The sequence below is a fragment of the Protopterus annectens genome, chromosome 2.part0 (genome assembly GCF_019279795.1).
Source record: "Protopterus annectens isolate FY-2018-M chromosome 2.part0, PAN1.0, whole genome shotgun sequence".
In the NCBI taxonomy this organism is placed as follows: Eukaryota; Metazoa; Chordata; order Ceratodontiformes; family Protopteridae; genus Protopterus; species Protopterus annectens.
In genome coordinates, this window is record NC_056728.1 from 490,665,496 (window position 1) to 490,684,427 (window position 18,932).

The 18,932-nt window shown below is 43.3% G+C and overlaps 1 protein-coding gene across 1 annotated transcript in view; it reads right to left on the reverse strand.

Moving 5' to 3' along the window:
• The window catches only part of AGTPBP1 (ATP/GTP binding carboxypeptidase 1), a 2,804,614-nt gene that overhangs the window by 1,842,934 nt on the left and 942,748 nt on the right, over positions 1-18,932 (reverse strand). Inside the window, exon 9 of the mRNA XM_044060898.1 lies at positions 18,657-18,675. Coding sequence (XP_043916833.1) covers positions 18,657-18,675 — 19 coding nt within the window. The remainder of the gene's footprint in view (positions 1-18,656; positions 18,676-18,932) is intronic.

The window sequence follows — 18,932 nt, forward strand, 5'->3', positions numbered from 1 at the left end:
TGATTGTTCTAGTGGAACAGGTTGAATAGCCCTGATATAGAGAAGGGAAAGTACTTGCTTTTGAGCCTCTCCCCACCGGTTTGGATGAAGGTCTGGCAACTTGCTTGGTGTTGGCAGTGAGTGGAAGTAGAATCTGTATCCCTGGGATACAATGTTTCAAAAACATCAGTCCTGAGTAATGGACATCTAGTTTTTTGCATGAAGGGCAAGTTTTCCTCCTAGGGGTGCAAGTACTTGGGCATGGCTGGGAAGGATAACTGGAAAGTCATTGTGAACTTTTTCCATAAGGGGGTGGCTTACCTCTCCCTGGTTTTGAGGTGGAAATACTCCATTGGTTAGATCTCTGCATATCCTGAGACTGTAGTCTTGGTGGTCTTTTTCCTCTGGGTTTGGACTGAAGGCCTGAGAGGGATTGGAAAGGACCAGTTTTTTGAAGGCCAATGCCTACTGAATATCTAGGTGGCTGCATCTGTAAGAAATCTTTGACTGTTTGCATAGATTTACCTTTTTCGTCAATCTTTTTAAGAACAACTTCTGCCTTTGTGTCAAACAAATGCTCCTGATTTAATGGAGCATCTAGTAATTTTGCTTTGACATGGTCAGGCAAGACTTGTTCTTTTAGCCAAGCATGCCTTCTCAGTACAGACCCAGTGACGGCAGCCCTGCAAGATGCTTCTAAGGCATCAAACCCACATTGCAAAGTATGTTTACTAACTTGGTTTGAAGAATGCATTAACTCTTGTAAATCTTTATTTTCTGCACAATCTGGAAGTAACACCATTTTTTGTTTAATTAGTTCCATAACAGGTTGCTGGTACTTCAACATGTGAAACTGGCAATTCAAAGCCCTGATGGCAAGAGTTGCAGAGGTATATACCTTCTTACCCCATCTGTCTAAAGCTCTAGTATCCCTGTCTGAAGGGGTAGGGTTTTTGGCTGTAGTTGCCTTAATGCCTTTAAGTCCCTGGGAAATGGTCTCTGGATCCACAGTAGGATTCTTAAAGAGAAATTTGTGATAATCAGGTACTCTGTAGTACCTGTCAGGTTTTCTAAGAGCTGGTGGCAAGGTGTCTGGAGTAAGACTGGACTCCAAGAAGACAGTCTACAATATCTAGGACAGGGGGTATAGCTAGAGGCCTGTGCAGAGACAAATCTAAAAATTCCCAGTGTCTCTTTTTGGACTGAGAATAGTCCTGACATTCCCAGCGGAAATGCTCTCTTAAGGTATGCAAGGTTTCACCAGAAGAGAAATCCTCTGGAGGGGAGGCAGAGGGAATGGATTCCTCTGCATCGGAATCCTCACAGGTAGATAAAGGTATGTCCTGGTAATCAGAAGGGACAGAGTCATCAGACTCCTGGTCTGTAGAATCAGAGGGAAATTCAATTCCTTGTCTTTTGGCAGGGGAAGGCTGGCTTCCCCTAATTAGAGTAATAAGGCAATTAAGCCATTCTAAGTATTTGTTTTTGTGGCATGGGAGGATGAGCATGCGCTTTGGACTTCGGTTTTCTAGGCGTAGTGCAAACTCTGGGCCTGAGAAACTCAGTAGTTTTAGTAGGAAATGAAGTTGTTGGTTTAATATGAATTCGATAGGTCAGAATTCACCCTCAGAAGCCGGTGCCTGCTCAGCGGCTCCGGACCCATCCAAGGTAGAGACATCCACAGGTTCCATAGTTGAAGAAGCATCTTGTGGCATACTGGACTCAGAATGGGTCTCAGCAGAGGCCTGCGAATCTGTAGAAGTGGGCATCAGGGGCTTCAATGGCACCTCACTGAATACCGGCGGACTGGTAACAACCTTAACAGACACCTCGGCGGCAGTTTTTGACCTATGCGGTCTTTTTTGAAAGCTCGGTAGTTGGATGGCTTACTGAAGCCATTTCGGAATATGAGAACAAGAGCAAAAGAATTTAGCTACAAAAATAGCCTGACGATGAATGGTTCAGGCGTTAAACAAGGCACAAAACCGACAGCTAGGGACATCATGGTCTGGGCCTAAACAGGTGACGCAGTAAGAATGAAAGGTATTTGCTTTCCACAGGCAAGACAATTGTTAATTTTTTTCTGACATTGGTTAGAGCAAGAAAAAAAAATATCCAATGAGGTACTTAGCTTTAGAAGACTTCAGGTCTGAAACTCGAAAAAATTTAAATTTCAGGTAGCGGATGACCGGCATTTGCAAACTGCTTCTGCTTTGGGCTCCTTCTCGGCAAGAAAGACTGATGTAATGGTGTCGGCTGCATGTTTTATACCTCTGATGACCTGACATCATGGAAGAGGCAGACAGCATCTGACACAGAAATCCCAAGACTCTGGTATTCAGGCCGACTGAGGGCTACCTGCAGGCAGATAACCCAGGTGTGATGACTGCAACAGTGAAACACGAAGAACATCTGAAGAAATATCCAGTTTCAGTTTTCTTTGTTTTATCACATCCCTCTCTGTCAAGATATTAAGCCAGTCCACAGCACAGCAGTGAGCAGCCACCTCCCACCTGGTTTGCAATTTCTTTTCTTCATTATCTGTAGACTCAAATGGAGTAGATGGATGTTTAAAGGCTCTAAGGCCACAAAGAGTAACATCCTATTCAGGATAATGTTGTAAACTGAGCATGTTAAAGTGCACTGAGGTTTCCTTCACTATTAACTGTTTTAATTTAGAAAACAGAGCCTGTGCTTCAGGAGACAATATTCTAGTGGAACACTTACCAACCATGTTAAATGGATTCACAATTCTCTTATTCTGAGTTTCTTCCAAAAATTGCTCCCATGTTTTTGGTAACACTTCACCACTAGAAACCTCATTTTCCCAATGGTCTCCTGTGTATCTCACAAAACTGTCCATATTGCTCTGAAAAGAGTGAAGTACATCTTCTCTAAATATTCTAGGCAAATTTAAAGTAGGATCACTGGCCATAAATGCACTAGTAACCAGCAGTCCCAATATGGCTTTGTCAAAGGGAGGTCTTGCCTGCTCAGTCTGGTGGACTTCTTTGAGAGAAAGTCACCAGGGCCATGGATGAGGGTAATATGGTACATACTGCTTATCTAGACCTGGCCAAAGCTTTCGACACAATTCCCCACTCGGGAATCATAGATAAACTTACTATGTTAAACATGAATCCCTACATCATCAGGTAGATAGCAAACTGGCTCACAGACATATGTTAAGATAGGTGAATTCACTTCCAATAAGAAACCTGTTACTAAGCAGTGTCCCACAGGGCTCAGTGTTGGGACCACTGCTGTTTGGTATATAATGCTCTAAAGTGAAGTCCAACCTGGGGTCCCCTGGCTCACTAAGTTCGCTTAAGACTGTTAGCTGGGAGCTATAATTGAATCCCCAAGTGATGCTGACATCCTACAAACAGGCCTAAAAATGGCCAACAACTGATGCCAAAACCATGGTCTGAGACTAAATGCTAAAAGAAGCATAATCATACCCTTTGGTAAATCAGATATCTATGCAAATGATAATACTGATAGCACACCCCTAAAAGTAGACCCAGTGGTGAGGGACCTAGGAACACAAGACAGATGGCAACCTCAACTTTGACCACCAGGTAGTTATGGTAGTGAAGAAATACTTCTGTGTGTCTTAGCTTAGAAGTAAAGGCATGGCATCAAGATCAAAGAAAGTCATAGTGCCATTTTACTCAGCCCTCTTCAGGCCCATAATTGAGTGCAATGCTCCCTTCTGCATGTACCTCACCTGGCACTTGCACTAACTGGACTAGCCCTGGAGGTTTCTTACTAAAAAAATACAAAGCATGAGACATGTATTGTGTGGACTGACTAAAAGCCCTATTCCTTTACTCTGTCTCACATAGTTTATTGAGAGGTGACTTACTCCTGACCTACAAGGCATTCTCTGATCCAACCTGATGAAAATGTTGCATATCTGCAAGAAAAATTATACGACAGTTACGCATTCCATGGAACTGAACCTTATGTGACTTTACCAGAACTTGCTGGAGAGAATTCATATCCCAAAGGTAACCTCATCTATGGAATAAACTTCCCATCTTCGTAAAACAAGGCCTGTCCCTCACACTTTTCAAAAAAGAATTTGGATAAATGGATGGGGAACCATAAATTTACTTCTGGGATAGCCCATGTCCCTTATGGAAGAAGGCAGTCTGCAAAATGTCTCAGGGCCCCAACACACACAAACCCACAGCCCTGATACTACCCAATCCCATATCTGGGGAATTAAGATATAATACCTTAACAAACTCTCAATTTGCTACAACTTTAATTTAATCTTGACTTGTGCTCAGGACTAACTGTAACCTGTGAAACTTGTTTAACTTGCTTATGTAATCTCACAAATGTAAAATAAAAATAAAAAATCAATACTGTCATATCCTGTGTATTACTGGCTAGGCTTGTAAAGGCTCTTGCTCCATTAGCCTAGTAATCACTTATGAACCTATGATGGAGATTGGGATTATACAGCAAAAGGCTCCTTTCATGCTGCTGGCAGACTTTTCTAACCTGCCTATTTGTCCAGTGATGTGAACAGATCTATCTGTAGAATACCTAACCTAAGCAATAGCTGAAGGAAGGCATCCCTATATAAGCTGTTGAGCTGGTTTGTCACTGTGTTCTGAGATGATACGTAGACTGCTTTTAGGGTCAATTGTTGCTGCATGGCTTATTCCCAAGCAGTTACTACTAACCTGCAAAGGGTGTCAGATCTTGTCCCTCTCTGCTTGTTAATGTACTACATGATAGTGGTGCTGTCTGTCACTGTCTGGAGGACACCCTCTTTCAAAACCTGTTTGAAAGCTTTGAGAGCATGAGATCACTACCAACATCTCTATCTCATTTATGTGCATTTTCCTTTATGTTGCCTTCCTCATCTCTTGCACTAGGATACTCTGTGTGAATGACCACAAGTCAAGTGGGGACCATCTGCTTGTCAGGATCTAGTAAGGTCGCTCTATAGGAATATTATCCTCAGATTTTTGGAAAATGTCTTGGACCACCACTCCAGCTCCATGGAAATACATGGCAAAATGTGAGTCACTTCTTTTAGGGGCTGAAAGTGCTGGCTCCAAATTTATATCAGATACAACTGAAGTCTCCTGATATGTTCTGGCCAGGGTATCATCATGGAGGTATAAGCAGTGCACCCCAAAACTCTGAGGCATTCCTTGGCAGTTAATCTTTCTGTAGATGGTTCACCTTCTCTGGTTGTTGGAAATCCTTCTGAAAACCGGTGTCGAGCAAAGAGCCCAGCAAAAAAGCTACTCTCTGGTATTGAATGAGACTGGATTTCTGAACAGTGAGGAGAATATCCCACACTTGGGGAAAAAAAATCAGAATAAAACAGAAGGCCTTGTTCACCTTCTCCTGGAAAACAACCAGGGTTAAGTAATATGTAAATACCACTGATTCTGCAAAAGACAATCACTGGAGTCAGGTACTGTGCAAACACTGCTTGGAAATAGGCCTAACAAAGGGCAGTGAGGTAGACCTGTCAATTATGATCCACTTGCTTTGAACCTTAGAAAACACATATGGTTCTTGTGGTCTGGAAAGTGGAAGTAGACATTCTAGAGGTTGAAGGTAATGATCAGAGCCTGGAAAAATTGTAGTAACATGGCCTAAAGTGTTACTATGTTGTATTTTGAGAACTGTATTGAATTTTGAAAAGTCTAGGATGGAGACCAAGAAGAGTCTTGAAGATTCTGTTTTATTCTTTTGAGTGTACTGCTCCTACAATCCTAGTGTCAAAAAATATCCTACAGAATCTGGGGGGGGGGGGGGGGGGTATTAAATGTTCTTGATCTTTTGGCACTGGAAGAATCCCTGCATTATTTAGAATTTTTGCCAATTACAGTCTGTCTTTTTATGAAATAATCTGAAGGGACTACCTGCCTTTGACTATTGCTTCCATGTAAGGAAAATACTCTGAAAGCCTTCCAGCAATACTGTGTTGGTTAGGGTTGTGGTAGGAGGGTGGTCTGGGAGTTTGTAGAGTGGATGGAGAAAGAAAAGGTATCCATGTGTCATTTTCTTCTACTGGTCCATTTCTCCTTTCACAGGCTTACCCTTTTCATGCCTGCAGTATTAAGGACGCCATTTTCCAGAGGTAGTGGTGGTGAAAAAATTGTTCAGCATTTTTCTCAGGAGACCTGGAGTGAGTAGAACCACCACCACCCAATTTCAGAAGCCAAGATGTCTGCCAGAAGACAGAATGTGGAGAATATGCTTCACCTTCTGGAATTCTTTTGTGTGGGATATGTGCTCTGGAAGCTCTGGCTTTAGAGCATGAGTTTAGGTCTTCCACCTTGCAGTCTACATCATCTTTTATGAGGATAGCTGTGAATTCCATCATCCTCTACAGATTCCGCGTATACCCTTGTTTAGGCATCTGTGAAAGATGAGTTCCAGTTCTTGGCCCAGTAGGATGAGTCAGCATTTATCAGCATTATGGATTTTAAAGGGACTTTGCTAGAGCCCTCTGGACAAACAGGTGTACAATCTGAAGGCTCCAAAAGCCCCTCACTTGAATGGCATCTTCGACTCACCAAGAAGGTCAAATATTTTTGTTGCTTTTGCTTCCTCTCTGCCTTCGCCTTAAATTGTTTTCCTTGGTGAGGCCTGTTGGAAGTCATAGGTGACCCTGCAGAATCAGACTTGTGCAAAAGGCTTCAAGTTTCTTCCTATCTAACTAGTACTGCAGGAAACATTCCTTAATTCAGATGGTCTTACAGGTTCATAAGTGTGTACTAGGCTAATGGCCCTGGAGCCTTTACAAGCCTAGCCCAAAGCATTCCCTGGCATTGAGCCGTCTAGTTCCTCCTAGTTAGTGCCCCCATCAAGCAGGGCCACTGGAGTGATCCCTGGGGTGAACTTTCTATTTCCCATCCACTCACCAAGATTTCTCTTGAAGAGGGCCAGTGAGGTGCTCTGCTTGACGTGTATGGAAGTCTGTTCCAAAGCATGGGTAGTCTCTGGGTTATGAACCTGTCCCTCCAACATGCTCTGTTGATTGAGGTAATGAGATTGAGATCTCTGGAGCATGTTGTATGGAGGGATTGGGATTTCTTTAGATGTAGCATATCCCAACAGTGCTGGGTCAGACATGGCTTTGTAGGTTAAGCAGAGATTGCCTCTAAGTAGGCGATATGACAGAGTACAGCTTGAGTTTTTTAAAGTCTGTCCGAATAAGGCATGTGTTTATGTGTGAAGATCCTCTTAATGAGGTATTTTTATGGCCTTTCCAGTTGTTGTAGTTGTCTAGCGAGGTACATGCCAAATGGGGCATTGTACTCCATAATAGGTCTAATGAGGAAAGAGTAGAGGGAGACTATAACCTCCTTCTTCCTGGATGCAAAACCCTTTGTAATGAGATGTGCCACACAGAAGGACTTTCTGACCACAGTGACAATGTGGTTGTCAAAGGAGAGGTCGCTATCAACCTGTGTTCCCAAATCTCTTATTACACCTTCGATGTTTAGTGGACTATCATTGATGTGGTAGTTCAAGGGCATTGAGTTCTTCCCAAAGGGAATGACACTGCATTTTTTGGCAGTGAGCTTAAAGCCATGGCTCTGGCAAAAGTCATTGGTCTCAGTGAGGCCTTTTTGTAGAATGTCTATATCTCTTGGAGATTCAATAACGATTCCCAGTTTGCATTCATCAACAAACTTGGTCAGTCAGAGTCCCTTTGTGTTGTCCTGGACTTCAGAGAAGTAGTTGCCAAACAGAAGAGGACCCAAGAGTGATCCCTGTGGGACACCACTTGTGACTGGTCGGTAGTCAGACTTGGAGTCTGCTACTTTCACAGCGTGGGTTCTATCAGTGAGAGCCAGTTTGCCATCCACCTTGTGACATAGGGGTTTATGCCTAGTTTAGCGAGCCTATCTATGATTCTTGAGTGAGGAATAGTATCGAAGGCCTTGGCCAGATAAAGGTAGGCTGTGTGAACTATGAAGCTAAAACCGGCACAGAGAGAAACAAACTGACACCAAGAAAACTCTCTGTATGCTGGAAAAACAAGGAATTTACTCGAGTGATGAAAACACAATTTATTCCACAACGTAATAAAATCTCCACAGCATTAGCAGCATATACAAGATGAAATGTAAACTCCACAGTATCCACAGTCAAGCGCTTTCACCCATCCGGACTTCTTCAGAAAACTAAACATTTTCTATTTAAAAATACATCAACCAATCACAATAACATTTGAATGAAATATGCAAATAACATTTTTTAAAAATACATACTTTAAAACACTGATTTTGTTATAACACATTAATACTGAAGTTAATATACCCTAAAATCATAATTTTTGTGCCCTATATTTTAATTCGGGCTTAAGAGAGATAAAGTCATTTAAACCTGGTGTGGGGTTAGAATTATAACGTAGCTGCCATTTAATTTCAGCTCTTTCCAAGTCATTCTTCCAATCTCCACCCCTTACATCCTTTGACGCAACTTCCAGTATTTCAAAAAGAAAAGTGTGATTAGGGTTGGTTTTAATATGCCTGTATAACCCATTATTTTCATCCTGTTTTCTATCATCATAGAGGTGCTCGTATATCCTCTTTTTTTAGCATCTTCTCAGTTAGGCTGTGTGAACTACCTTGCCTTCATCCACAGCTCTGGTGACAGACTCAAAGTCTACCAGGTTGAGCAGGCATGATCTACACTTCACAAATCCAAACTGTGGGGTCTAGAGTCTGGAGAGATTCCCAATGTCCCTATTTATAAGGTCCATGATGATGCGCTCCACAGCCTTACACACCAGACTCGTCAGACTAATTGGGTGGTAGTTCCCAGGGTCTGTAGTCACTCCCCCTTTGTGGAGTGGGATGACTGTAGCAGTGCGCCATTCAGTAGGGACAAATCCTGAAGTTTGGCTGTGTTCCTAGTTCGCTTTGTAATTCATGTGGAACACAACCAGGGATATTATCAGGTCCTGTGGAATCTGTATTCTTGGCCTTGGACAGTGAGGTTTTAACCTGTGCAACAAGTAATACTGGGTACATGGCATTCCTCCAGTATTATGACTGGCCCTTTAGGGGTGAAAGGGAGGTGAGGTTTGCACTGAACCTGTCGACCAGTACACTGGCAATGTTGGTTGGCTCGGTATAGGAGTTACCGTTGTGCTGTAGCTCAGAGCAGATCTGAGTATTGGCATGTAGATTCTTGACATAACTGTAGAAGGCTTTGTGGTTGTCTTTGGTATCTGGTGCAATTTTGTTTTTGTAGCTAGCTTTAAAGGATTTGATGAGGGATCTCAGTTATTGTTGAGGGTAGTACGGGTGTTTTTCCAGTCTTGGGACTTCACTTTTCTCTGCAACAGTTTCTTCCTTCTGTTGTAGAGTTTGTTTATGGTAGGAGACCACCAGATTGGCTTCATTATTTTGGCGGAGAGCATCTTGGTTCCATTGGGTATGGCCCATTTCATGCATTTGTGTATGTATTCATATGATTCAGTGGTCATGAACCTAGTTTCCATTTGCGTAGGTGTCGTGAAGTTAGCCACTTCTGATTTTAGAAGGCCAAAGTTTGCTTTGGAGAAGTTTTTCAAGGTGGTTACCTTTACAGGGGGTGTGGGTGGGATGTGGATATCCATGGTGATTAGCTTGTGGTCAGATCTGACCAGGGAGGAGTTAACTGATGGTGTATAGCAATGGTCGCCCATGTTAGTAATAACAAGGTCAAGGATGTTGTTGCCCCTTAGTGGAGGTATGAATGAGTTGGTCGAGGACATCAAGGTCAGGCTTCAAGCAAAAAATGCAATGGCTGTTGAAGTACTTGTAAAAGTACTTGCAAAGAATCTGTCTGCCACAGATATAACTTCCCTTTTAGGCCCTGACATATGGCTGACATCTACATCTAAAATTATCAATACAAAAGTTACAAATCTGAAATTAATGAAGGAAAAAGTACAATTCCTCAATCAGATTCTTATTTGAACTTTGAGTTTTGAAGCAGGCTAAGCTACGCCAGGAAGATGTTACTCATGATGCTAGCAACACAAGGCACAGACATCAAACTCTAGCATTAAATATACAGTATGGGATAGGAAGCTGCCGGCTTTATACTGGAATCATCCTGACACTGCAGGGTGTGAGCATCCATCATGCCAAAGGGGAAGAGCTCTGAGCTCAATAAGCTGGGCTGAACATCCAGGAATTCAGAAATACTGTAGTACAAGCTACAGTAGTTAAGACAAATGGAATAGTGATCTAAAGAAAGAATATGGTGATCTGAGCTTGGATGTTCCAAACAAATGTTAGTATCCTCCTCGGCTATACATGCTCCCATAACACTAGATTTGTCTTTGCTGCTACCCTTACACAATGTGCTTGGGGATTTTTTCAAAATGTTATCTCCAGTTCATTCAACCTAACTATATGTGTATCATGCCCTGGGATGTCAACCCCAACAGCAGCATCACATACCTAGAAAGGCAGAATTGAAGCTCCCATCTCACAGACTAGAACTCAAGTCTCCTAGCATCTCTCTTCTCACACTTTCCTTAAATGTCCTCACAAAAACCTTGCTCCTATGCACAGACAGGCCACCAAATGTTGATGTCACCTAGAGGCTGACACATATGTTTATAAATTGTATCAGTGTTGACACAAACACAATGAACAGGGCTAGAATCTGACCAATCAGCAAAATACCACTTGAAATGTTCTGATCTTGCAATAGCTCACTACTGACAGCTACTTTTAATTTTACACTCAAATCATTTCTCTACCTGTCTATGTAATTTGCTTTTCGCTCCTGCTCTACCATCACTGAAAGATGCCTGCAGTGTGGGACTAAGTCAAAGGGTTTACTTAAACCCAAATAGAAGAATAACCAGTCAACATGGCTGAATCCAATAAAGTTGCAGTTCCAAAGTTTAATACAGATCTGAAGAAGCACTTGGATAGGTGTGAAAGCGTTGGTCTTTCTCTTGGATGTTTTTAGCATTTTCTATGCTGTTTTATTAAACTTTCGAACTGCAACTTTACTGGATTCAGCCGTGTTGACTGGTCATTCTTCTATTTGGATTGTTTGTCTTGTGTTTAACCAGTCTTCATCTGCCTACCTTGGCTTGCCTTTCTTGCTTATTTTACCCTAGACTAAGCCCGTGTACAAGATTTTCCCTGCGGTACAGTGCAGCAGTTAGCATTGTCGCCTCACAGCAAGAGGCTCTCCGATTCGATCTTCGGCTGGGGTGTCTTCTGTGCGGAGTCTGCATGTTCTCCCTGCGGTCGTGTGGGTTTGCTTTAGGTGCTCCGGTTTCCTCCCACATCCCCAAAGACATGCTGCAAATGGATTGGACATGCTAAAATTGGCCCTAGGTGTGAGTGCGTGCGTGTCTTCCGTGGAAGGCTGGGCGCCAGACTGGCAACTTGACACTGTAGAACTTCACTGCCAATCATAAACGGACAAGGCGATCCGCTGTGGCGACCCCTAACCGGGAAAAGCCGAGAGAGAGACACTGTTATAGCGCAGGATCAGATTAGCCTGCCAGGATCTTCCTCTGAATCTATGTTAGAACTAACCACGCAGCCCAATCAACTACTCAGATCAATTCAGAACATCCTAAATTGTGCTGCCAAGCAATAAGACCAAGCTCCACAGGCCTGCAATTTTCTGGCTTACTTTTTGCTCCACCCCTGTACACTGGCACCATTAATACTTTCTTGAATGCTTTTTAATATGAACACCCGTCCCATTGTTTTATCTCCATCTTCGTGCACATCTGCTACTGTGAATGCTCTCACAGCCTAGTACCATCTTTGCTGCTAGAAGTGTGCACAATCAAGCAAAATATTTGTTTAGAATTTTTACCAGTTCTCTGCTATCCCTATACTTTTGCCCCTCCAAAGTTAGTTCCCCTGCTTCCATCTTCACCATCTCCCTTCCCTAAAATAGCTAAATAAGGACTTCTTTTCCTTTACTAATATTTACAATGGTAACCCTTTCATCATTCACCCCCTGGTACCTTTCCTTTACTAATATTTACAATGGTAACCCTGTCACCATTCACCCCCTGGTACCTTCCAAATGAACTCAGAGCCCTACTTTCAACATCTACAGAGACCTGGCAGTGATCCTTCCATCTTCCACTTATATCTTTTTTTCCCACTCCCTAAAGTCAGACTTTCTCTTTCTTTATAGCTCAGCCAGTACTCTAAACCCCTTTACTGTATCCAGACTAAGGTTAGGTTCCACAACAGCGTACTGTAAATCCAAAAATAAAAAAAATAAACGCTGCAAGGGTAAAGCCAAACCTTTTTAATGCCTTAAAACCAGAAATCTAAACACTTTCGTTCATCACCATTGAACTTCATCAGAAACTGGTTAAAAAGAGTCCCCTTATATAACCTTTTGAAAATTGCGCCAAAAATGTTAAAAGGTTTGGATTTACCTTTGCAGCATTCATTTTGTATTCTGTATTTATCCAGACTGTTCATTTTATGGTTTCCCTTAGTACCTCCACTCCCTTGACTGCTTACCACTTGCATGGATCCCTTGTTATTATCCCAGAATGCTTGCTGTAATCTGTTTCCCTAAAAGCCCCAAACCCTAGTCTTTGCAACCTCTCTTGGTTTCTCCACAATGGACAACATTTTACTACTATTGTTTTGTTAAATGTCCTGTCTAACAAGGTTGTGCACCATTTTCAGTGGAAGCCTTGGGGAAAAAAGTTCCAGAATGAAATAAAGTTCAAGAGATTTTAGTTATCCATTACTAGAAGCTGGTACAGGTAATAAATCTACATCTGCAATTAAAACTGAACAAACTATTTCAACGAGACTGCACATTCTTATATAAAACTCAGTCTAATTACATCACATCAGTCAGAGATACAGTCATAAATAACACAGATGTGGAAGCCAAGTGATAATTCACAAATACAAAGGTTTACTACTCTTGCATGGTCATTAACCAAGTGAGTCCTGAACTTCAGGTTTGACACCTCATTCCCCAGCCACCACCACAAAACAGAGAAAAGAATAAAAACAAGTCTGACACTTTCTTTACAAATCCATCCAGGGTAGGTGCTAGCTCCTTGGCATACAAAGAAGCAGCCCTGACTATGCTACAGGTGATCCAACTTCACCCAAGAGCTCAAGTGCCTGTAAGAGATGACTACATAGATTGGGAGTGAGCAGACACTGTCAGCTTTGTCCATCCTTTGGAGGAGGCAGCTCTGGTTACTCGCACGAGTAACTTCTAGTCCAAACACTAAGTGATCACCTGGTGAAACTCCTGGTCAGCCAAGTTCACACCACCATACTGTATTCACACTAAACAGCTAAAGAGAAATTAACAGTAAGAAACACACCAACTTAGGGCATATCTCCTATGGCCATATTCAGTAGCATTTGCCAAGGTGCCTCCTAATGGTAGCAGCAATGAATGGCTGCATTTCTATAAATCCTAAGAAAGTGACACAGCCTACGGGTGTGCATATGTACCAAATATGAGGCAAGTATACCTGCTGTATGTATCTCCATATTTGTCCTTATGTTTATCATATAGCATACCTTCATAGCTATCCCTCTGAATATAGTAAGCTACAACTAGTCTACCCTCTTTATCTAGAAAGTACAGTTGTGTACACTTACTATAAATGTAGATGTTAGAGTGTATTCACTGTTGCAGTCATCACACTTGGGTTATCTGCCAGAAGGTAGCCCTCAGTCGGCCCAAATACCAGAGACTTAGTATTTCTGCGTCGGTTGTTGTCACTTCAGGACTGACATCAAGTCGTCAGGGGTATAAAAACAGGCAGCCGACACAATTACATCAGTTTTTCTTTCCCCAAATGTCAGGAGTCCCCAAATGGGGAGCTAAGTTATGATGGAAAAAACACCACCAGTAAAAAGTAAATACTAATAGCCCTGTAAGAGGGGAGTAAGACAAATAGAGAAAAAGAGTGAGAGAGAGAGAGACAAGGGGGTTGGAGGGTGGGAAACCAGGACTACAACAGTGAATACACTTGAACTTCTATATTTATGGTAAGTGTACACAACTGTACTACGTTATTAGTGTTTTACTGTTGCAGTCATCACACTTGGGTTGCTTAGTCCTATCAAGGTAGAATCTGAGCTGTCTGTACACATCTAAAGAGTGTAGGATCCTTTCCCCCTTATTTTGAGGATTAGGGAAAAAGGTGGGCAAATGGATAGATTTGGTTGAGAGTCACACTAGACACCACTTTAGGCATAAAAGTAGGGTTAGTCTTGAGGGAGACCCTGTCAGCATGAAAAATAATAAAGGGTTCCACAGCCATAAATGGTTGTAGCTCTGACACTCTTCTAGCTGAAGTGGTGGCCAGAAGCAAGGCTGTTTTCCAAGAGAGGAATTTTAACTCTGCTGATGCTGCAGGCTCAAAGGGGGTAGCGTGAGCTTTTCCAGTACAAAGTTAAGGTCCCAAGCAGGGGTGGGGGCTGGCTCTTCTTGGTGGCCTTAAGTTATTAGCCCCTCTCAAGAGCTGCTTGATGAGAGGGTGAGGGAAGAGAGGTGGCCAGTGCTGTAATGATCAAAAATAGCAGAGGCATGGATCTTAATGGAAGAGAAGGATAGGCCACTGTGGAGTAGGTCTGCTAGGTAATCCATGATGAGAGGTAAGGAGGGCTGTGCTGTATCCGCTCCTTAACAGTGAACCCAGGAACAATACCTTTCCACTTATCAGCATAGGATTTCCTTGTACTGGGTCTTCTGGCTTCACGAATGACATCCAGCACCTGCTTGCTTAGGCTGGCTACTGGAGGAGAATTCAAGGAATAAGCCAGGCTGCAAGGTTCAGGGTCTACAGTTGCGAATGCAAGATCTGTTCCTCCTGTTGAGTGAGGAGGGCTGGGATCTGGGGTAGGGTGCCATGGTGGCACCGATGACAGACTGTGCAGTAGTGGGTACCAGTGTTGGTGTGGCCAGTATGGGGCAATCAGGATTTCCCTTGGTTTTTCCTGGCTTATCTTGAGTAGTACTCTTGTAAGAAGAGGCAGAGGGGGAAATGCATAGATTGAGCGGTTTACCCCCTGGAAGGATAGAGCATCTACTTCCCAGGCCTTGCTGTGAGGTACCCTGGTGCAGAATTTGCTGAGCTGGTGATTCTAGGGGGAGGCAAATAGGTCCACCTTTGGGGTATCCCATTTCTGGGGTTAGAAGTCTGAAGGTGTTGAGGTCTAATTGCCACTCCTGTGGGTCCAGGAGATTTCTGCTCAAGTCATCTGCCAGAGAGTTTTGTTTGCCTGGCAGAAACTGAGCTTGCAGGTGAATCTGCCTAGCCAAGGCCGTGTTCCACAGGTTCATAGCTAGCCTGCACAGCGGATGAGTGGGTTCTCCCCTGCTTGTTGATGTACCACATCACTGTGGTGTTGTCGGTTTTTATTAGAAGGGGCCCTGCTGATAAGTATGGATCTGAAAGCTGTCAGAGCGTGCTGAACAGCTAGCATCTCTTTTTGGTTGATGCGCAGATGAATTTGGTTTGGGCTCCAGTGGCCCTGAATGCTCCTGCCGTCCAGATGTGCACCCCGGGCATAGTCTGATGCATCTGTGGTTAGAGTCTGGGTGGTGTGATGTTGTGTAAAGAGGAAGTCTCTTTTTGTGGTTGCATGCTGATGCCCACCAAAGAAACTCCATCCTTAGACAAGGTATGACAGTTTAAAGGTCCTGAGAATGTTGGCACCAAAGACTTTTAAGTACCACTGAAGTTTCCTCATATGCAGTCTGGCATATGGAATTAGTAGAATGAACCCTACAGCCTGCAGGATTTTCCTTGTGGATAGCTTGGTTCTGGTGGCCATTTGAGCGAAGTAGCCTGTCAGATAGGTTTTCTGGAGTAAGGAATGCCATCTGGGATACTGTGTCCAAGCTTGCTCCTAAAAATACAATTTTTTGACTGGGGACTAGTTTAGATTTATTTTAGTTGATAATGTACCCAAGGGAGGTTAGTAGGTCCTTTACAAATGCCATGTGCTGCAACAGCTTTTCCTGACTGTACTGACTGTATGCCTAATTTTGGATTACTAGTTACGTTTTTGACACTTTTACCACATCTTTGCTGTTTAATAGCAGTGGATAAGCCAAAGGGAAGTGCAGAGAACTGATGATGCATAGATCCTGCCCTGAAACTTAGATATTTCCTGCATGTGTCCCTGATAGGGATGTGCAGATAGGCTTCCTTTAGGTCTAGGGTGGCTAACCAGGCATCTTTGGTCAGCATAGGGAGAAGCTGCTGTAGGGTTTGCATTTTGAATTTTGGTACCACCAGGAAGGTGTTTAGAATGGACAGATCAAAGACTGGGCACCAAGTGCCCTCTTTTATGGGTACCAGGAAAAGTCTGGAATAAAAACCTCTGCCTACTTGTTCTGCAGGGACAGGCTGAATTGCCCTTATGGAGAGCAGGGACTGAACTTGGTTTTGTGCCTCTGCCTACTGGTTTGCTGGAAGGTCTGGAAACCCTTTTGGTGTTTGCAGCATGTGGAAATAGAATTTGTACCTGTGAGATACTACATTGAGGACCCATTGATCATTGGTGATGGAGGTCCAGTTTTTTGTATGGTGGGCACGTTTTCCTCCTAGAGGCATGAGGAATTGGGCAGAGGTGAGGATTGGAGCTGAAAAATCACTGTGAATTCTTTCCGTAAGGGGTGGCTTAGCACTCCCTGTTTTAGAAGTGGGGGTACTCCATTGCTTAGATCTCTGTATACCCTGAGACTTTAATCTGGGGGGAGGGTCTGTTTCCCCTGGGCTTAGTTTGAGATGGCCTTGAGGGGGCTGGAAAGGACCAATGTTGAGGGGCAATGCCTACTGAATCTTGGAGGCTGCACTTGCAAAAAATCTTTGTCTGCATAGACTTAGCCTTTTCTGCAATCTTATTTAAAACCTCTTCTGTTTGGTGCCAAACAGATTGTCCTGGTTTAAAGGAGCATCCAGTAATTTTGATTTGACATGGTCTGGCAAGGCCTACTCCTTAAGCCAAGCATGCCTTTTAAGTACAGAACCTGTGACTGCTGCCATGTAAGATGCTTCTAGGGCATCAAACCCACATTGCGGGGTATGTTTGCCAACTTGGCTTGAAAAATGCATAAGCTCCTGTAATTCTTTATTTTCTGCACAGTCAGGTAACAGATAATTTTTGCTTAATAAGTCCCATGGTATGTTGCTGGTATTTCAGCATGTGGAACTGACAATTCAATGCTCTTATGGCAAGGGTTCCAGAGGTGTACACTTTTCTACCCCATTTGTCTAAAGTTCAGGAATCCCTATCCAAAGGGATGGGATTCTTCGCTGTAGCTGGTTTTACTCCTTTAGGTCCTTGGGAGAGGACTCTGGGTCAGCAGTAGGATTTTTGAAAAGAAATTTGTGAGAGTCAGGGACTCTATAGTACCTGTCTGATTTCCTTGGAGCAGGGGGTAAAGTATCAGGAGTTAAATTGGATTCCATAAAGACATCATCCACAACATCCAGAACAGGAGGGATAGCGAAGGGTCTGTGCTGTGGTAAATCTAAAAATTCCCTGAGTCTCTCTTTGGACTGAGGATAATCCTGGCATTCCCAGTGGAAATGCTCTCTCAAGGTATGTAGGGTTTCACCAAAAGAAAAATCCTCTGGAGGGGAAGCAGAAGGAATGGATTCCTCTGCATCTGAATCCTCATAGGCAGATAAAGGCATGTCTTCATATTCAGAAACCTCAGAGCTGTCAGACTCGGTCAGTTAAAGCTGGGGGGACAGTTCTCTCTCATTTGTCAGGGGAAGGCTGGCTTCCCCTAATCAGCATGATCAGGTCTTCTGCCATTTTAAGCATTTGAGATTTGTGGCGAGGAAGCAGGTGCTTGAGTTTGGGTCTTTTTTTAGGCGCAGCTTGTACTCTTGGCCTTACAAACCCAGTAGTTTTAGAAAGAACTGAAGACATGAAAGAAGTCGTCGATTTGTGTCGAATAAAGGTAATGCAAAGAACTTCCTCAGAAGCCAGTGCCTTCACAGTGGCTCTGGACCCATCCAAGGTAGAGACATCTGCAGGTTCCGTAGTCAAAGAAGAGTCTTATGGCATACCGGATTCCGAACGGGTCTTGGTAGCGGCCTGCAAATCCATCGAAGTGGACACCAGGGGCTGTGAAAGCGCAACACTGTGTACCGTCGAACTGGCGACTAGCTTAACGGAAGCATCGTCAGCAGTTTTGGACCTGTGCAGTCTGTCTCTGTCTTTATCCTTGCATTTTTTCAGAAGATCAGTAGTCGGATGGCTTACTAAAGCCATTTCAGAATATGGAGATCGAGAACGAAAGTATTTAGCTACAATAAGGGCCCGACAATGAACAGTTTGGGCACTGAACAAAGCACAAAACCGACAGTGAGGTACATCGTGGTCTGGGCCTAAACAGGTGACACAGTAAGAATGGAAATCTTGGTGTGGTATTTCCACAGGCGAAACAATTGTTAACCTTTTCTGACATCGGTTAGAGCACAAAAAAAGGATCCCCAAAGGGGTACTTACCTTTAGAAGACTTCAGGATGACTCAATTTAGAAACGAAAACTCAAGTAGCGCCCGACCGGCACTCGTTCAAACTGCTTCGGCTTCAGGGTCCTCGGCAAGAAAGACTGATGTAATGGCATCGGCTGTCTGTTTTTATACCCCTGATGACCTGATGTCAGTCCTGAAGTGACAGCAACCGATGCAGAAATACTAAGTCTCTGGTATTCGGGCTGACTGAGGGCTGCCTGCTGGCAGATAACCCAAGTGTGATGACTGCAACAGTGAAACACGAAGAACATCTGTCATACTATTTATGCAGTAGTATACAGTTAACAGCTATGGCTAATGTAGTCACAGGTGTCTGGTGTAAGACAAACAGTTTTAGCCATGATGAAAATGGTGTTTTACTAAAGGTACCTAGGACTTATGGAAGGTGACTACTGAAAACAGGAGGTGTTGACAAGCCTTTATAG